Source organism: Lacerta agilis, chromosome 2 (assembly GCF_009819535.1).
Source record: "Lacerta agilis isolate rLacAgi1 chromosome 2, rLacAgi1.pri, whole genome shotgun sequence".
Lineage (NCBI taxonomy): Eukaryota > Metazoa > Chordata > Lepidosauria > Squamata > Lacertidae > Lacerta > Lacerta agilis.
In genome coordinates, this window is record NC_046313.1 from 117,503,603 (window position 1) to 117,520,306 (window position 16,704).

The following is a 16,704-nucleotide window of genomic DNA, read 5'->3' on the forward strand; positions in this document are numbered from 1 at the left end:
TTTATTAACTATCACGTACATTGATACATTATACAATTACATTTACACATAACTCACACATACACATATAACACACACCCAACTACACTCATACAGTTCCAGTTACAGGTGGGTAGCCGCGTTGGTCTGCCATAGTCGAAACAAAACAGGAAATTCTTTCCAGTAGCACCTTAGAGACCAACTGAGTTTGTTCTTGGCATGAGCTTTCGCGTATCTGAAGAAGTGTGCATGCACACGAAAGCTCATACCAAGAACAAACTCAGTTGGTCTCTTAAGGTGCTACTGGAAAGAATTTCCTATTTTGTTACACTCATACAATTACAGTTATAATAGTACAGTTATAATACCGTATACCAATACATATACATATATCCAAATACTTTTATATCTTCCAAGCTCATTTTAGACAAATTATATTTTCAGAATAATGGAATCTTAGAGTTGGAAGGGGTCCCAAGGGTCATCTAGTCCGACCCCCTGCAATTCAGGAATCTCAGGAACTTCTGCTTACCACTACACGTGACCTGCTGCCTTCTGGGTAAGCAAAACTCCACGCCTTGGATCCTGGCTCATACCCACAGAAAATCATTTTCTGGGATCTGGGACCACCTTTCCTGCGTTTCTGCTTCGGGATCAATACCCAAGCCTGCGATCCAAAGGTGTGAAAAAAGTGCACTTTGGGCTTTTTTTGCCATACAGCAGGAAATAGCGCGTGTTCCCTACCACAGAATTGAACGTCCTGTTCTGGGTGAAATTACAACGCCATGCTTCAGCCCAATAGTACCAGGGTAAACCTGAGTAAAAAAAAAGAGAGAGCCATAGAATCATAGAGTTGGAAGAGACCCCCAAGGGCCATCTAGTCCAACCCCCTGCAATGCAGGAATCTCAGCTAAAGTATGACAGATGGCCATCCAACCTCTGTTTAAAAACCTCCAAGGAAGGAGAGTTCAGCATCTCTAGTGGGAGTCTGTTCCACAGGTCTTACTGTCAGAAAGTTTTTTTTCCGAATGTTTAGTCAGAATCTAATCTCCTTTCTTGCAACTTGAAGCCATTGATTCGAGTTCTACCCTCCAGCGCATGCTCCCTCCTCCATGCGACAGCCCTTAAGACGGCTATCGTATCTCCTCTCAGTCTCCTCTTTTCCAGGCTAAACATACCCAGCCCCTTCAAGCACGCCTCATTAGGCTTAGTTTCCAGACCCTTGATCATCTTGGTTGCCCTCCTCTGCACACGCTCCAACTTGTCAACATCCTTCTTAAATCGTGGTACCCAGAATTGGACACAGTATTCCAAGTGTGGTCTGACTAAGGCAGAATAGAATAGTACGATTACTTCCCTTGATCTGGACCTTGATCTCTTATTGGATTAATTTTCTAACGTAGCTCAGCTTTTTTCTTTATTTAATCAGTTTGCTCGTTTATATTGATAGTTCCAGTTACAGGTAGGTAGCCGTGTTGGTCTGCCATAGTCAAAATAAAGTAAAAAAATAAAAAATTGAAATATTCCTTCCAGTAGCACCTTAGAGACCAGCTAAGTTTGTTCTTGGTATGAGCTTTCGTGTGCATGCACACTTCTTCAGATACACTGAAACAGAAGTCACCAGACCCTTATATATAGTGAGAGGTGACGTCAACCTCCAGGGTGTACTTTGTACACCAAACCATACAAAACTATATAGCAAACTATATCCGGTCTAGGGAACTGCCCACTACCAGGGCCTCAGTCTTGTCCGGATGGAGCTTCAGTTTGAGCTGAGTGTCACCAGCATACTCCTGGCAATGTACTCCAAACCGCCGGACAACCCCACCCAGAGGCTTCATGTAGAGAACTGGGCCAAAGCAAACAAGATGAATTTTAACAGGGATAAATGTAAAGTACTACACTTGGGCAAAAAAAAAAAAAAAAAAAAAATATGAAAGGCACAAATACAGGATGGGTGACACCTGGCTTGAGAGCAGTACATGTGAAAAGGATCTAGGAGTCTTGGTAGACCATAAACTTGACATGAGTCAACAGTGTGATGCAGCAGCTAAAAAAGCCAATGCAATTCTGGGCTGCATCAATAGGAGTATAGCGTCTAGATCAAAGGAAGTAATAGTACCACTGTATTCCGCTCTGGTCAGACCTCACCTGGAATACTGTGTCCAGTTCTGGGCACCACAGTTCAAAAAGGATACACAGCACTAAAACATGTTTTAAGAAAATGGATCATTAATAATAATAATAATAATAATAATAATAATTTTATACCCCACCCATCTGGCTGGGTTTATTTATCTGTTTGTATTTATTTGTATGTGTACACACAGACAATCATTATTATCCCATATTAAACAATTTGGAGAGGGTGGCTCTTAGTACAGCCCTCCAGTGTACACTAGTGGCCAAAATTTATCCTCATATTTACTTTTTTCAAAGATATTGCTTCTAATGGGGAAAGTCACCATGCTGTTTTCTTTTCAAATAAATCTTTATATTTTTCCCAATCTTTAAGTATTGAGTTTGTTATTATGACTATGAAACCCTGTATACCATAGATAAGCATGCCTGGTGTTGCAGTTTTCAGGGTTGGGGACAGGACGGTGATTGGTTTTTGCACCAAGTTCTGTCAATTACCCCACTGAGTTCAATGGGATCTATTCTCAGGTCACTACTGTGCAGACCATGCCAGCCTTATGAAGTGGGGAGAGGAGTAATCAGAGGAAATTGGAACCACCGGAAATGTTTAGAAATGGGGTTTCTGTTGGGAAGGGGCTGCCCCATTTGTGCTTCTCCAGGAGCAGGGGAATATCTAGGACAGGAGAATCCCTGCAGGGCCTCTGAGGTTCCCTTTGCCTCTTCCTCTCTCTCAGGACCCTGCAGCTTGTTGTGGCTTCTTGACTCTTCCGGAAGGATGAAAGAGATGGATCCTGCAAAGCTAGCGAGGATGGAAGGGGGAAGATGGACCGTTGACCTGGTCAGGTTGTCTCCTGCATCCCTCCTCGCAGCCTCCGAGCGTTCCCTCCCAGGGACTTCCGAGAGATCTGGTGAGTTCCAGGGGAGTGGAGATGGGGACATGGAGGGATGGAGCTGGAGAGGTATTGGGGCTTGCTCAGCTTGGGGGTGGGAGGAAGCAGGCAGGCAGGCGGGCGGATGGAGATTGAGAAGGTGAGCACATTTTTGGGCTCCTCCACCTGCCTGCCTGTGCCTTTGTCACCTGCAGGCAATTTGAGCTAGGAATACATCCCAGCTCCCCGGCCACCACAACATATTGGCAGCTCAAAATGTCTAAAACCAGTACCGTGATTGAATGCTCTACCAATGTTAGACAACTTATTGATCCATCACGCAGCACTAGAAGCCACGCCTCTTTAAAGCAGTGGATCCCGGCCCCATCTGTACAGCGCTGGAGCGGCACCACTGGCAACCCGCTATGTGCAGCGCATGTACGGCGCATGTATGCAGTGACACTGAGCATGCGCACTTCGTAGTGACGCCCCACCCCCTGGGTGCACGTCATGTTTGCCGCTCCGGGTGCCCGAGCGACTTCCTACGCTTCTAAGCCCACTCAACACGACAAGGTGTTGATCCAGCGAGTGAGAAGTACATTTTTGCTAATTTAACCGGGGTCAAATACCACCTATGCATCATTTTCATGTAGTTCTCCTTCAGTAAAGTACATGCAGAAAATTTCGAATCTAACTTCCAATGCCTTTCCCAATCTGTCATTATTATGTCCCACATCCTTTGCCCATTTTATCACAACACATTTGACCTGTTCCTCTTTAGTGTCCCATTCCAAAAGCAGATTGTTCATTTTTTTTAATTGGTTCAATAAGTTTATTCTCTTTTCTGACATCTCCATAGAAAATTATGGAAGGGCTCTTAGCTATCAGCCACATGCTCCTGGGCCCTTAGGAAGCTAGCCTTCTTTTGAGCCACACGATCTTTCTTCTGGGCAAGGGATAACTTGGGACGGTTCCACCTCTTCTTTTTGACTTCCCTCTTGGGTTTCCTATCGTGGACTGGATTTTCACGTATTCCAGCATGGGCTTTTTTGTACACTTCTTCTATCATATCAGGCTTGTTCATTTTTGACAGCAGTTTTGTACTACCTTCTACTATTTCTCTCTGAAATCTTGACACCTGATAACTAAATCCTTTCTTTTGATGATTTTTAAAAGTTTCATTTAGTTGGAAATATTGTAACCAGTCTGTTACATTTTCTCTTACTTCTTCAAAGTCTTTTAATTTTAATTGGTTGTCAGTTTCTGTTAACAGCTCTCTATATGTCGGCCAATTTATCCTCGTATTTACCATATTTTTCGCTCCATAGGGCGCACCTCGTTTTTAGAGGAGGAAAACAAGGGGAAAATATCCTTTTCTAGCGAGGGCCGCGCAGAGCATGTAAGTGGCTCTCCGTTTGCTTGCTTTGCAGTGAGCTGGGAGGAGGGGCAGAAGGGGCCCCCATCCGTCCCTCCTCTCGCCTCGCTGTAAAGCAAGCAGACAGCCTCAAGGTCCGCATCCTGCCATGCGTTCTACGGAGGGCTGCCTCCAAAGACGCTTCGGACACTTCAGCCAGTGCAGAATATATAGAGTATGTGCAGAATGGAATGGATATCAAGCATATTCCTTAGTTTGATGTAGGATAGCACTATGCCTGACGATGCTGAATGCCGACTGCACAGAGTATTATAGCCGAAAGTACTGGAATGCCAAACAGCAGTGCACAGTGCACAAACCTTTTAGCATTAGGTATGCGTTCAACTGTGTTTGATTAACTTCTGAAGAGGTATTTTGTATACTTTAAAAGAAAGGATTACATTCATGTTCACTGTAATCCCTTTGCTGATATATTTCCTAAGCGACTATCTGCAAGTTGAGATGCACTTCAACTTGGCCTACATACAGCTAGTAACGAGTGAAATGGTATTAAAAAGAACCCACAGCAAAACTGAATGGTGTGGTTTTTTTTACTTGTAAATAATGTGTGGTTTATTTGGCTGTGGTCAGACATTTGAAAGCAGAGAGAAGGAAGGAAGGAAGGAAGGGGTGAGAGAGTGTGAAAGAAAGAGGGAGAAGGAAGGAAGGAAGGGGTGAAAGAGAGAGAGAGAAAGAAAGAGGGAGAAGGAAAGGAAGGAAGGAAGGGGTGAAAGAGAGAGAAAAAAAGAGGGAGAAGGAAAGGAAGGAAGGAAGGAAGGGGTGAAAGAGAGAAAGAGGGAGACAGAAATGAAGGAAGGAAGGGGTGAAAGAGAAAGAAAGAGGGAGAAGGAAAGGAAGGAAGGGGTGAAAGAGAGAGAGAGAAAGAAAGAGGGAGAAGGAAAGGAAGGCAGGAAGGAAGGAAGGGGTGAAAGAGAGAGAAAGAAAGAGAGAGAGGGAAGGAAGGAAGGAAGGAAGGGGTGAAAGAAAGAGAAAGAGGGAGAAGGAAAGGAAGGAAGGAAGGAAGGGGTGAAAGAGAGAGAAAGAAAGAGAGAGAGGGGGAAGGAAGGAAGGAAGGAAGCACAGTGCCCAAGAGGCTCTCGCTTTTCTTGCTTGACTGCGAGCAGAGAGAAGGGACAGGCTTGGTAACTGGCAGGGAAGAAGGGGCATCCCAAAAGTGCCGCTTTCAGGTGCCGCTTTTGGGATGCGCCTCCCCCCCACAGAAGGCAGGCAGGCAAGGCAGGTGCACGAGCCGCGGAGAGGCTGTCACTTTTGCAAGCGGAGCAACTGCCTCTCCGGGGCTGAGCCAGGCTCTCGCTTTGCTTGGGAGGATTTTGGCTGCTCGCCCCTCCCCCGCCACTGGGAGCCATGGCTCTGGTGGCAGAGGCATACCTCCGCTCGAGGGATCCCGCTGCTGTCCAGTGCCTTCGCTCCATGGGACGCACAGACATTTTCCCTTGCTTTTTCGGAGGGAAAAAGTGTGTCCTATGGAGCGAAAAATATGGTACATTTTTCAAAGATATTGCTTCTAATGGGGAAAGTCACCATGCTGTTTTCTTTTCAAACAAATCTTTATATTTTTATATTTTTCCAAATAAGAATAGAGTTTCTTATTATGACTATGAAAACTTTTATGAACTTTTGCCTTATGATACCATAGATAAGCACGGGCAGGAGAATCCCTGCAGGGCCTCTGAGGCTCCCTTTGCTTCTTCCCCTCTCCCAGGACCCTGCAGCTTGTTGTGGCTCCTTGACTCTTCAGGAAGGATGAAAGAGATGGATCCTGCAAAGCTGGCGAGGATGGAAGGGGGAAGATGGACGGTTGACCTGGTCAGGTTGTCTCCTGCATCCCTCCTCACAACTTCTGGGTGTTCCTCTCTAGGGCTCTCGAAGAGATCTGGTGAGTTCCAGGGGAGTGGAGATGGGGACATGGGTGGATGGAGCTGGAGAGATATCGGGGCTTGCACAGCTTGGGGGTGGGAGGAAGCAGGCAGGCAGGCAGGCAGATGGAGATTGAGAAGGTGAGCACATTTGGGGCTCCTCCACCTGCCTGCCTGCGCCTTTGTCATCTGCAGGCAATTTGAGCTAGGAATACATCACAGCTCCCTGGCCACCACGATGTATTGGTAGCTCAAAATGTCTAATACCAGTGCCTGTTGGCATCCAGAGGGAGTTGGGAGGGCAGCTGGTTAGCCCCCAGCAGTATCAGGCCCTCCCAGCCAACATGCTGGCCAATTTCCCCGCTCCCTGGAGCAACGTAGATAGCGACCCAGACTTCAGAAGCCTGAGCACACTCTTTCAGCAGATGGCAAAAGTGGCACTGAGAGGCTTGTGTGAGCATATTTACAAGCGGTAAATCAAACATAAATCAAGACAAAGAAAACATGTCTGCTCTCCTTCATCTCCTCCGAGAGGGAGTCAAAAGCAAAAGCCGCAGCGGAAGTTCCCAGCAATCTCTGTGCTGGCATGTAAACAGACATGTGACGCGCAAAAGCCCCATGTCTGCAACTTAAGGTGGAATGGAATCTCAACAGAGGCCATGATTGAATGATCCACCAATGTCAGACAACTTACCGCTCCATCACACAGCAGTAGAAGCAACGACTCTTAAAGTAACGTGATTCTGCTTTGCAGTTTGAATGCAGACAGGGCCTCTGTGTGTTGCCGTTTTCTTTCTTTTTTTTGGAATAACTTTATTTGCTTCTAAAAACAAGGAACATATGAATAATAAATGATACAAACATGTAGACCAGGTCTTCTCATGTCATTTGTATATCTCAAAACTATATGGTTCATCATTAATGGTCAGTGCTGGATCCTGACCAAAGAACTCTGCATAAGGAAGTCAAGAAGAAGAATCGTGGGATCATGGACCCTCTCGGTAATGCTTCCTGTTGGATCATAAGATCAGTTTTGAAATTCCATGCATACCTCTATGTGATGAACCTCCACTATTTTGATGGAGACCAACAGCGTCTGGGATTCTGTTAGAAGACAGAATCCCTGTCAGGGAAGCTTTTAATGTTTAAGATGGGCGGGGTATTAAATAATAATAATAATAATAATAATAATAATAATAATAATAATAATAATAATAATAATAATTTATTTATACCCCGCCCATCTGGCTGGGTTTTCCCCAGCCACTCTGGGCGGCTTCCAACAGAACATTAAAATGCAATAATCTATTAAACATTAAAAGCCTCCCTAAACAGGGCCACCTTCAGATGTCTTCTAAAGGTCTGGTTGTTGTTTTCTTTGACATCTGGTGGGAGGGTGTTCCACAGGGCAGGTGCCACTACCGAGAAGGCCCTCTGCCTGGTTCCCTGTAACTTGGCTTCTCGTAGTGAGGGAACCGCCAGAAGGCCCTCGGCGCTGGACCTCAGTGTCCGGGCAGAACGATGGGGATGGAGACGCTCCTTCCGGTATACAGGACCGAGGCTGTTTAGGGCTTTCAAGGTCAGCACCAACACTTTGAATTGTGCTCGGAAACGTACTGGGAGCCAATGTAGGTCTTTCAAGACCAGTGTTATGTATCTGTTAAGCTGAGCAATCAATATATGTAAGAGATTTAGGAATATATTGTTGTTGTTGTTGTTGTTGTTGTTGTTGTTGTTGTTGTTGTTGTTGTTGTTGTTGTTATTATTATTATTATTATTATTATTATTATTATTATTATTATAACATCCCCCCTGTGAACCCAGAATAGCATATCAACTGTGAATGTTCTTTGTCTAGTCGTGCCTTTTTAAACAATGACTATGTTTGTGTGAACTGCCCAGTAACTTCAATGTGTTCCTCTGTTAATTCAGAATGTTCCATTTGGATTACCATCCATTCTGGATATGAAAACATCAACAAAAATTCCAAGAGATCCTAGAATATAGCTCCCTTTCTGTTCTTCAGACATAGAATATTCTGCCAGCTTTAACTTTTCAATGATAGTCAAAATTCTGTCACAGGACCCTGGCAATCTCTCTTCATGTTTAGAGCAAAAAGGTTTCTTATTAAATTGTGATGACATCTTGTAAATTCACAAACTTTCTCTGAATTATGAAGAATTTCTCTGGCAGTAAGACACCTGCCTTAATACATTGTATCACATCAAATCTGTATAACACTATTCTCATTCTTCTATTCCACTGTGTAAAATTTCCTCTATGCAACTTAAAAATTTCTTTCTACTTTTCAATCTGCCTTTAATAATTGTTTCTGAGAGAATAATTAAGAGTACACTGGCATCAAGTGGTAAAAAATGTTAATGTCTGTTTCTGAGGTAAAACGTGCATCTGTCTTTCTGGATTATTTGTTGTTTTCTGGATTTTGTGGGTCCAAAACCCATTTTCTGTGGTATTTATATGTGTGGAGGTTGCCCCGGGTTGTTTGACCCTTAAAAAACATAGCTTTTTTTTCTCCTAGAAAAGACTCCACAAGATTCTCTGTTTAGAGTTTAAACAGAACACATTGCATTACTTGATATACTAAAACAAGTTTACATGTGCTTATATCTAATTTATCTATATCTATAGATATTCTTTATTGATTTAGATTATTTCTACATTTATCCCATTTGTTATTCAAGACAATAAGCTACACTCAAAAGACCAAAATAATTCAACATTAAATAATACTGCTACATTAAGTCTTAAGAGTGAATTACATGTGCTTATATCTACAGTGGTAGCTCGCAAGACGAATGCCTCGTTAGATAAAAAAACTCACTAGATGAAAGGCATTCGCTAACGAAAGGGTGACTCGCAAGATGAATTTCCCTATGGCCGTGACTCGCAAAACGATAACGTTTTGCAATTTCCCCCCCTCGTCAAACCGTGCTTCCTCCGACCGTGCTTCGCCAGACGAAATTTCCGCTATACGACAGCACTCGCAGAACGAATTAATTTTGTCTTGTGAGGCACCACTGTATATGAGACTTTATAGACTTTTTCTGAGGCACATAGCAGCATAATACAAGCAGCAGCTGCTCTCACAGAAAATCTTTCATTTGACAGTTGAGAACAGACCCAACTGAGAAAACGGCCTCCTGGAGTGATAGTCACCTTTTCCATATCATCTTGGAGGCAACATTCACACATTGTTAGGAAAGTTGAGGTAACTTCTGTCAGGTTTGGGTTTTAGCCTATGCCCGTTTTTTAAAGAGAAGACCAATGTTAGATTTGGAGTGGATTTCATGATTGTGGCAACAAAAATCTAAATATGTCTGTGAATGCTGGTCGACAAAAGCCGTGACCTCTGTAGAAAGACCTCATGTCTTCCATTCTTCCTCTTTCACAAATGTTCATTAGCCTTGTTCAATAATTGGGGGCTCAGTTTCTTCCTGAGCATATAATTAGTTTCTCTCTTTGTTGTAGGTGGTGATGAATTGGAAATGAAGAATGGGGGAGACCATGACAAAATCCACACAGTGGAGAAGCCATATCAAAATTGGGAGTGTGGAGAGAGCTCCATTCAGAGTTCCCGTTCCCATCAAAGAACTCACAGTGGGAAGAGTGGCTATCAGTGCTCAGAATGTGGGAAGAGATTCAGTTGGATGGACAATCTCACTTCGCATCAAATAATTCATACTGGAGAGGAACCCTATCAGTGCTTGGAATGTGGAAAGAGTTTCAGAAAGAACACCCATCTCACTTCTCATCAAAGAATTCATACAGGGGAGAAATCCTATCATTGCTTGGAATGTGGGAAGGGTCGCAGCTCAAATCTCACTTCCCATCAAAGAATTCATTCAGGGGAGAAACCTTTTCACTGCTTAGAGTGTGGAAAGAGCTTCATTCAGAGGACTCAACTCACTTCCCATCAAAAAATTCATACAGGGGAGAAACCCTATCAGTGCTTGGAATGTGGAAAGAGTTTCAGTCACAGCCAAAGTCTCACTTCCCACCAAAGAATTCATACAGGGGAGAAACCATTTCAGTGCCTAGAATGTGGAAAGAGCTTCAGTCACAGCACCCAACTCACTTCCCATCGAAGAATTCATACAGGGGAAAAACCCTATCAGTGCTTGGAATGTGGAAAGAGCTTCAGTCACAGACAACATCTCACTTCCCATCGAAGAATTCATACAGGGGAAAAACCCTATCAGTGCTTGGAATGTGGAAAGAACTTCAGTCACAACTCCAATCTCATTTCCCATCGAAGAATTCATACAGGGGAAAAACCCTATCAGTGCTTGGAATGTGGAAAGAGCTTCAGAAAGAACACGCATCTCACTTCTCATCAAAGAATTCATACAGGAGAGAAACCCTTTCAGTGCTTGGAATGTGGAAAGAACTTCAGTCAGAGCACCGATCTCACTTCCCATCAAAGAATTCATACAGGGGAGAAACCCTTTCAGTGTTTGGAATGTGGAAAGAGCTTCAGTCGCAGCTCAAATCTCACTTCCCATCAAAAAATTCATACAGCGGAGAAACCCTATCAGTGCTTGGAATGTGGAAAGAGCTTCAGTTACAGCAAAAGTTTCACTTCCCACCAAAGAATTCATACAAGGGAGAAACCCTGTAAGTGCTTGGAATGTGGAAAGAGCTTCAGTCACAGTTCCCTTCTCACTTCCCATCGAAGAATTCATATAGTGGAGAAACCCTGTAAGTGCTTGGAATGTGGAAAGAGCTTCAGTCAGAGTTCCAGTCTCACTTCCCATCGAAGAATTCATACAGGGGAGAAACCCTATCAATGCTTGGAATGTGGAAAGAGCTTTAGGAAGAGTGACCATCTCACTTCCCATCAAAGAATTCATACAGGGGAGAAACCCTATCAGTGCTTGGAATGTGGAATGAGCTTCAGTCAGAGCACCCATCTCACTTCACATCGAAGAATTCATACAGGGGAGAAACCCTATCACTGCTTAGACTGTGGAAAATGCTTCCGTCTGAAGGAAAATCTCACTTCCCATCAAAGAATTCATACAGGGGAGAAACCCTATCAGTGCTTGGAATGTGGAAAGAGCTTTCGTCAGAGTGGGGATCTCATTTCCCACAAAAGAATTCATACAGGGGAGAAACCCTATCAGTGTTTGGAATGTGGAAAGAGCTTTCGTCAGAATGGGGATCTCATTTCCCACAAAAGAATTCATACAGGGGAGAAACCCTATCAGTGCTTGGAATGTGGAAAGAGATTCAGTCACAACCAGAACCTCATTTCACATAAAAGAATTCATACAGGGGAGAAACCCTATCAGTGCTTTGAATGTGGAAAGAGTTTCAGTGACAGCCACAGTCTCACTTCCCATCAAAGAATTCATACAGGGGAGAAACCCTTTCAGTGCTTGGAATGTGGAAAGAGTTTCAGTAAGAGCACCCATCTCACTTCCCATCAAAGAATTCATACAGGGGAGAAACCCTATCAGTGCTTGGAATGTGGAAAGAGCTTTCGTCAGAGTGGGGGTCTCATTTCCCACAAAAGAATTCATACAGGGGAGAAACCCTATCAGTGTTTGGAATGTGGAAAGAGCTTTCGTCAGAATGGGGATCTCATTTCCCACAAAAGAATTCATACAGGGGAGAAACCCTATCAGTGCTTGGAATGTGGAAAGAGATTCAGTCAAAACTCCCATCTCACTTCCCATCAAAGAATTCATACAGGGGGAAAACCAGTGCTTGGAATGTGGGAAGAGCTTCACAAGGAAGGATAGTCTCACTTTCCATAAAAGAATTCATTAAGGAGAGAGACCATATGAATGCTTGGAATGTGGGTTGAGCTTTTGGACGACCCACCATCTCACCTCCCATCCAATAATTCACAATGGGGAGAGACCATTTCGATGCCCAGAATGTGGAAAGAGCTTCAGAAGGAGGGCAACGTTTATATTTTCACCCCTCCCATTGCAAGAATCTCCTGATCTTTTGTTTTGCTTTGCTTTGCTGGTAAGAGAAAGAGGGGGCAGAAACTGCTCTTCGACTCTTCTGTCCCTGGTTAAAAAAGCTTTCGCTCTTATCTATGTAGTGATAAGATGGCTGTGTGAGAGCTGTTCCTCTCATGCATGTCCGTAGTGATTTGTAGTGACTGTAGAAATAAATTAGGTATGCACAAAGCCTCCACAGTTTTGCTTCCAGTTACAGGTGGGTAGCCGTGTTGGTCTGCCATAGTCAAAACAAAATTGAAAGTTCTTTCTAGTAGCACCTTAGAGACCAACTGAGTTTGTTCCTGGTATGAGCTTTCGTGTGCATGCACACTTCTTCAGATACACTGAAACAGAAGTCACCAGATCCTTAAATATAGTGGGGGAGTGGGGAGGGGTATTACTCCTTAAAACCATGGAGAAACCTGGTTTGAACAAAGACATTGGATTCTTATCTCATTATACATAACAAAGCCATCTTTTGCCATCTCACCCCTTGCCTTTCCCTGCAAGACTAATTGCAGCCGTTTAGAGTCGTCAACAGGTTTTCCACACTTATCAGCCTATCACCCATTCCCACCACCCTTCTGAGTAATACCCCTCCCCACTCCCCCACTATATTTAAGGATCTGGTGACTTCTGTTTCAGTGTATCTGAAGAAGTGTGCATGCACACGAAAGCTCATACCAGGAACAAACTCAGTTGGTCTCTAACGTGCTACTAGAAAGAACTTTCGATTTAGTTTTGCTTCCGTTACTCTGCTGCTGCTGCTGCTGCTGCTGCTGCTATTAAGGTGCTCACAATGAACAGATGTGAGTCCACTGCACCAGGACCAGTTCTCCGGGAATGTTCCTGTGGTCGGAAGGTCGGTGAAGGTGCTCCAGTTGCCTAGCCCATGTATGCGCTAAGATGTGGGCTGAACAGGGTGTGCTGACATCAGTTATCGGCCTAGAGGTTGGACATCGGTTGCCAGGTCAAGAAGCTGTGAGCTGCAATGTGGCTGCTTTCTGGAACTGTTCTCCAGGAGCTGTTTTCTCACAGGCTGTTGCTGCTTGATTTATGGAGGTATGTTGCTGCCAAGAAGAAGATAGTGTCCCTGCTTGCCTGTTAATTGTGCTGAGTGGGAGAGAGATGGATTTTGAAGGAGCCAAGTCTTAATTGTGTTGCACAGAGAGGAGTGTCTGTTTTATATAGTACAAAGCAGACATGGCCTGTGCGCATTCTAGTCCAATGGCCCCATCGTTTCCTCTCCTCACGCCCCAGACCTATCCAATGTGGCAGGTCAAGATGAAAGCGCTTTTACAGAGGGAAAAGCTATACCATACGATAGAAGAGGAGGAGTTTGGATTTGATATCCTGCTTTATCACTACCCTAAGGAGTCTCAAAGTGGCTAACATTCTCCTCCCCCCCCACAACAAACACTCTGTGAGGTGAGTGGGGCTGAGAGACTTCATAGAAGTGTGACTAGCCCAAGGTCACCCAGCAGCTGCATGTAGGTGAGCGGAGACACGAACCCGGTTCACCAGATTACAAGTCTATCGCTCTTAACCACTACACCACACTGCCCCCCCCCAGGAGGATGCGGCTGAGTGGCCAGCGTGGCATGCTGCAGACATGAGGGGATGATTATTCTGAGCGTCTCAGGCCAGTTGCTGTTGAATTTAGACGGTCAAGAGACTGCGAAAGCTGTTTGGAATAAGTTGAAAGATATGCATCTGAGGCAAGGTGCAGGCTCCAGTGTGATTTTCTTCAAGAAGTTATGCAGGCTGCAATTAGAGAAAGATGGTGATTTGCCCGGCCATCTGACCCAATTAAAATGCCTCAGACAAGAACTTGCTCAGCGAGACTTGCAGATTTTAGAGGCTGTGTTTGCAATGCTTATGATAAACAGTTTGGATGCCTCTTATGATGCTATAGCTGCACAGTTATCAACATTGCCCACAGACCGGTTAACAGAAGATCATGTGTCTGGCGTGCTCTTAAATGAGTGGGACCGCAGACAAGCTGTTAGTGAAAGCTGGGACAAAGCTGTTGAAAATTTCCCCAAGCCTCCGAAGAAAGTGAAAGTGCTGCAAAAGCTCTCAAAACAAGAAAAGTTTTTTTTTTGTGTAAACAAGAATAAGAATTTGTGGTGTGTTTTGTTTTTGTTGTGGTTTGATTGTGGGGTTTGTGTTTGGGGTTGTGTTGTGTAGGTGTTATATTGTTCTTTGTTTTGTAAAAACCAATAAATTCTTTAAAAAAAGAGAGAAACTACATGACCAATGCATAGATGCATATCTTCGTTTTTTGGTCATTTACATTTTCAGGTAAAACGCCAAGCATGGTTGAGGGCATGAAATTGCAGAAATGTCTTTATCATATGAAATGTGTTTCATGTGCAGAAAACTAAGTTAAATAAGCTCCCAAAGGTGTAAAATCTGGCAGAGAAGCCAAGGAACCTTTTGAAATTATACATGCTGATTTAGTTGGTCCTCTAGTGCTCTCTAGAAGCAACTCATGTTTCTTCATGATACTAACAGACTCCTATTCAAGATATGTTTGGGTCTATGTACTACAAAAGAAATCTGAAGCTTTTTCTAAGTTTCAGCAATTCTGTGCATGGCTCAGGAATGTACATGATGAGCATGTACGCTGTTTTACTGACAGAGGTGGAGAATTTTGTTCAGAGCAATCTGAGAATTTCCTTACTGAACAGGGCATAGAGCACATGGCTGCCATGCCCAGATCTCCATGGCAGAATGGTTGTGCGAAAGGGTGAATCAAACCTTGCAACAAGGTATAAGAACTCTGTAGCATGATTCTGGCCTACCCAAACCCTTTTGGGCTGAAGCCCTATCCTGTTTTTCATACTTGTACAATTAAAGGTAACAGTCAGCCATAGGATGTACCCCATATGAGATGCTTTACAAGAAGAAACCGTATGTGAAACATTAAAAAAAAAATGGTTCAGAGGTATGGGTACACACTCTGCAAAACAATAAGTTGAGTAAACATGGCCAACATGGCATATTTCTAGGCTATGAAAAAGGTTCCTATCGCATGTTAATGACTGATACAAAAACAAGAAGGTTGACTAGTATCATGGATTGCAGCATGAAATGGGACACAGTTGGAATTTTTCAGTGTCATCCCATTTCAGGTAATGCAAATGCAAATGAGGAAGAGTCAGATTCTGTTGATGCTGCTGCTGCTGCTAGTGTTAATACAGATTCTGACACTGACACAGATTATCAAAGTGCAAAGGCCTCTCTTTTGCAATCAGATGAGTCTGACAATGATTTAGACATAGCACCTTTGTTTACAGTAGGTCATCATTCTCCCAAGGAAGAACAACCAGACCCAGAGGACCTGAGAATCTTACGTAGAACTCAAAGAGCTACAAAGGCAAAACCACCGAAGCGGTACTCTAAAGAGTTTGCTAAAGATGCTGTTACTGATATAGCTGCTATTAGCAACTCAAATTCGGTTTTTTTAACCAACTAGCTTTAAGGAGGTTCAAAATTTATCCGCAAAGGATGCCAAACCCTGGCTAAATGCCATGAAAGCCAAGTTAAATTCCCTAAAGCAGAATGGCATGTGGGAATTGGTTCCTGCAGAACCAGGCATGAAGTTTGTTGATAGTAGGTGGATTTTCAAAACAACTGATCAGAGTGGTAAAATACTCAGGTACAAAGCCAGGCTTTTCTCAAATACCCTGTATGGTTGAAACAAAGCACTCGATGCTGGCATACCAAGCTGACAGAAGTGCTGTTTTCCTTAGGTTTTCAACAAGGGAAGGCTGATTCTTGTGTTTTTGTGGAAGAGTGTAAACAGCACAAGCTTTACTGCATATGCTTTGTAGACATAGCTGTCAAGTTTCGGATTTGAAAATAAGGGATCAGCAGTCTCACCTATCCCGGGGACAGGCACATGTCAGTGGTGGGCGGAGCCAGAAGCAAAAGTGGGCGGAGCAGCAATGTAAACTCCAAGCGGGCTCGGAGCAGAGCAAAGAGGAGGGCAGCCATGTGCTCCGCGCAATGGAGCCCCATCGTCTTCTTGTCTGATCCCATCAAAACAGGACAGGAAGCAGCAGCTGCTCAAAGGCAGCCAGGCTCCGCCCACCAGCTAACCCTATTGGGGCTTGGTGGCAACGAATAGGGGCTGATGCAGGGGGAGGAATACACCCCCCTGTAAGCACGGGAAACGGCTCCCACTTGCTTTGAGGGCTGAGGCTTATTTCTCCCAAGTAGGCGAGGTCTTCCCACCCAGCCCCTGGCCAGCAGGGGAGGAGCTGCTTCCATTAAAAATGGGAAATTTAAGGGAAATAAAAAATAAGGGAGAGCAGCGGGAAACTGCTTGAAATAAGGGAGAATCCCGGGGAAAACGGGATACTTGACAGCACTGTTTGTAGATGATATTTTGTTTTCGCGGAAAAATGAAAATATTTACAAAAACACTGTCAAAGCTGCAGAAA

General features: G+C 44.0%; 1 protein-coding gene across 1 annotated transcript; it reads left to right on the forward strand.

Moving 5' to 3' along the window:
- The first annotated feature begins 483 nt into the window (after positions 1-483).
- Positions 484-12,232, forward strand: LOC117042198 (zinc finger protein 345-like). The gene is given in 5 exon segments (XM_033141720.1): positions 484-538; positions 2,853-3,026; positions 6,125-6,298; positions 9,768-12,003; positions 12,005-12,232. Coding segments are annotated over 4 exon segments (2,610 nt in total). The 5' UTR covers positions 484-538; positions 2,853-2,893; the 3' UTR covers positions 12,072-12,232.
- Positions 12,233-16,704: the final 4,472 nt, after the last annotated feature.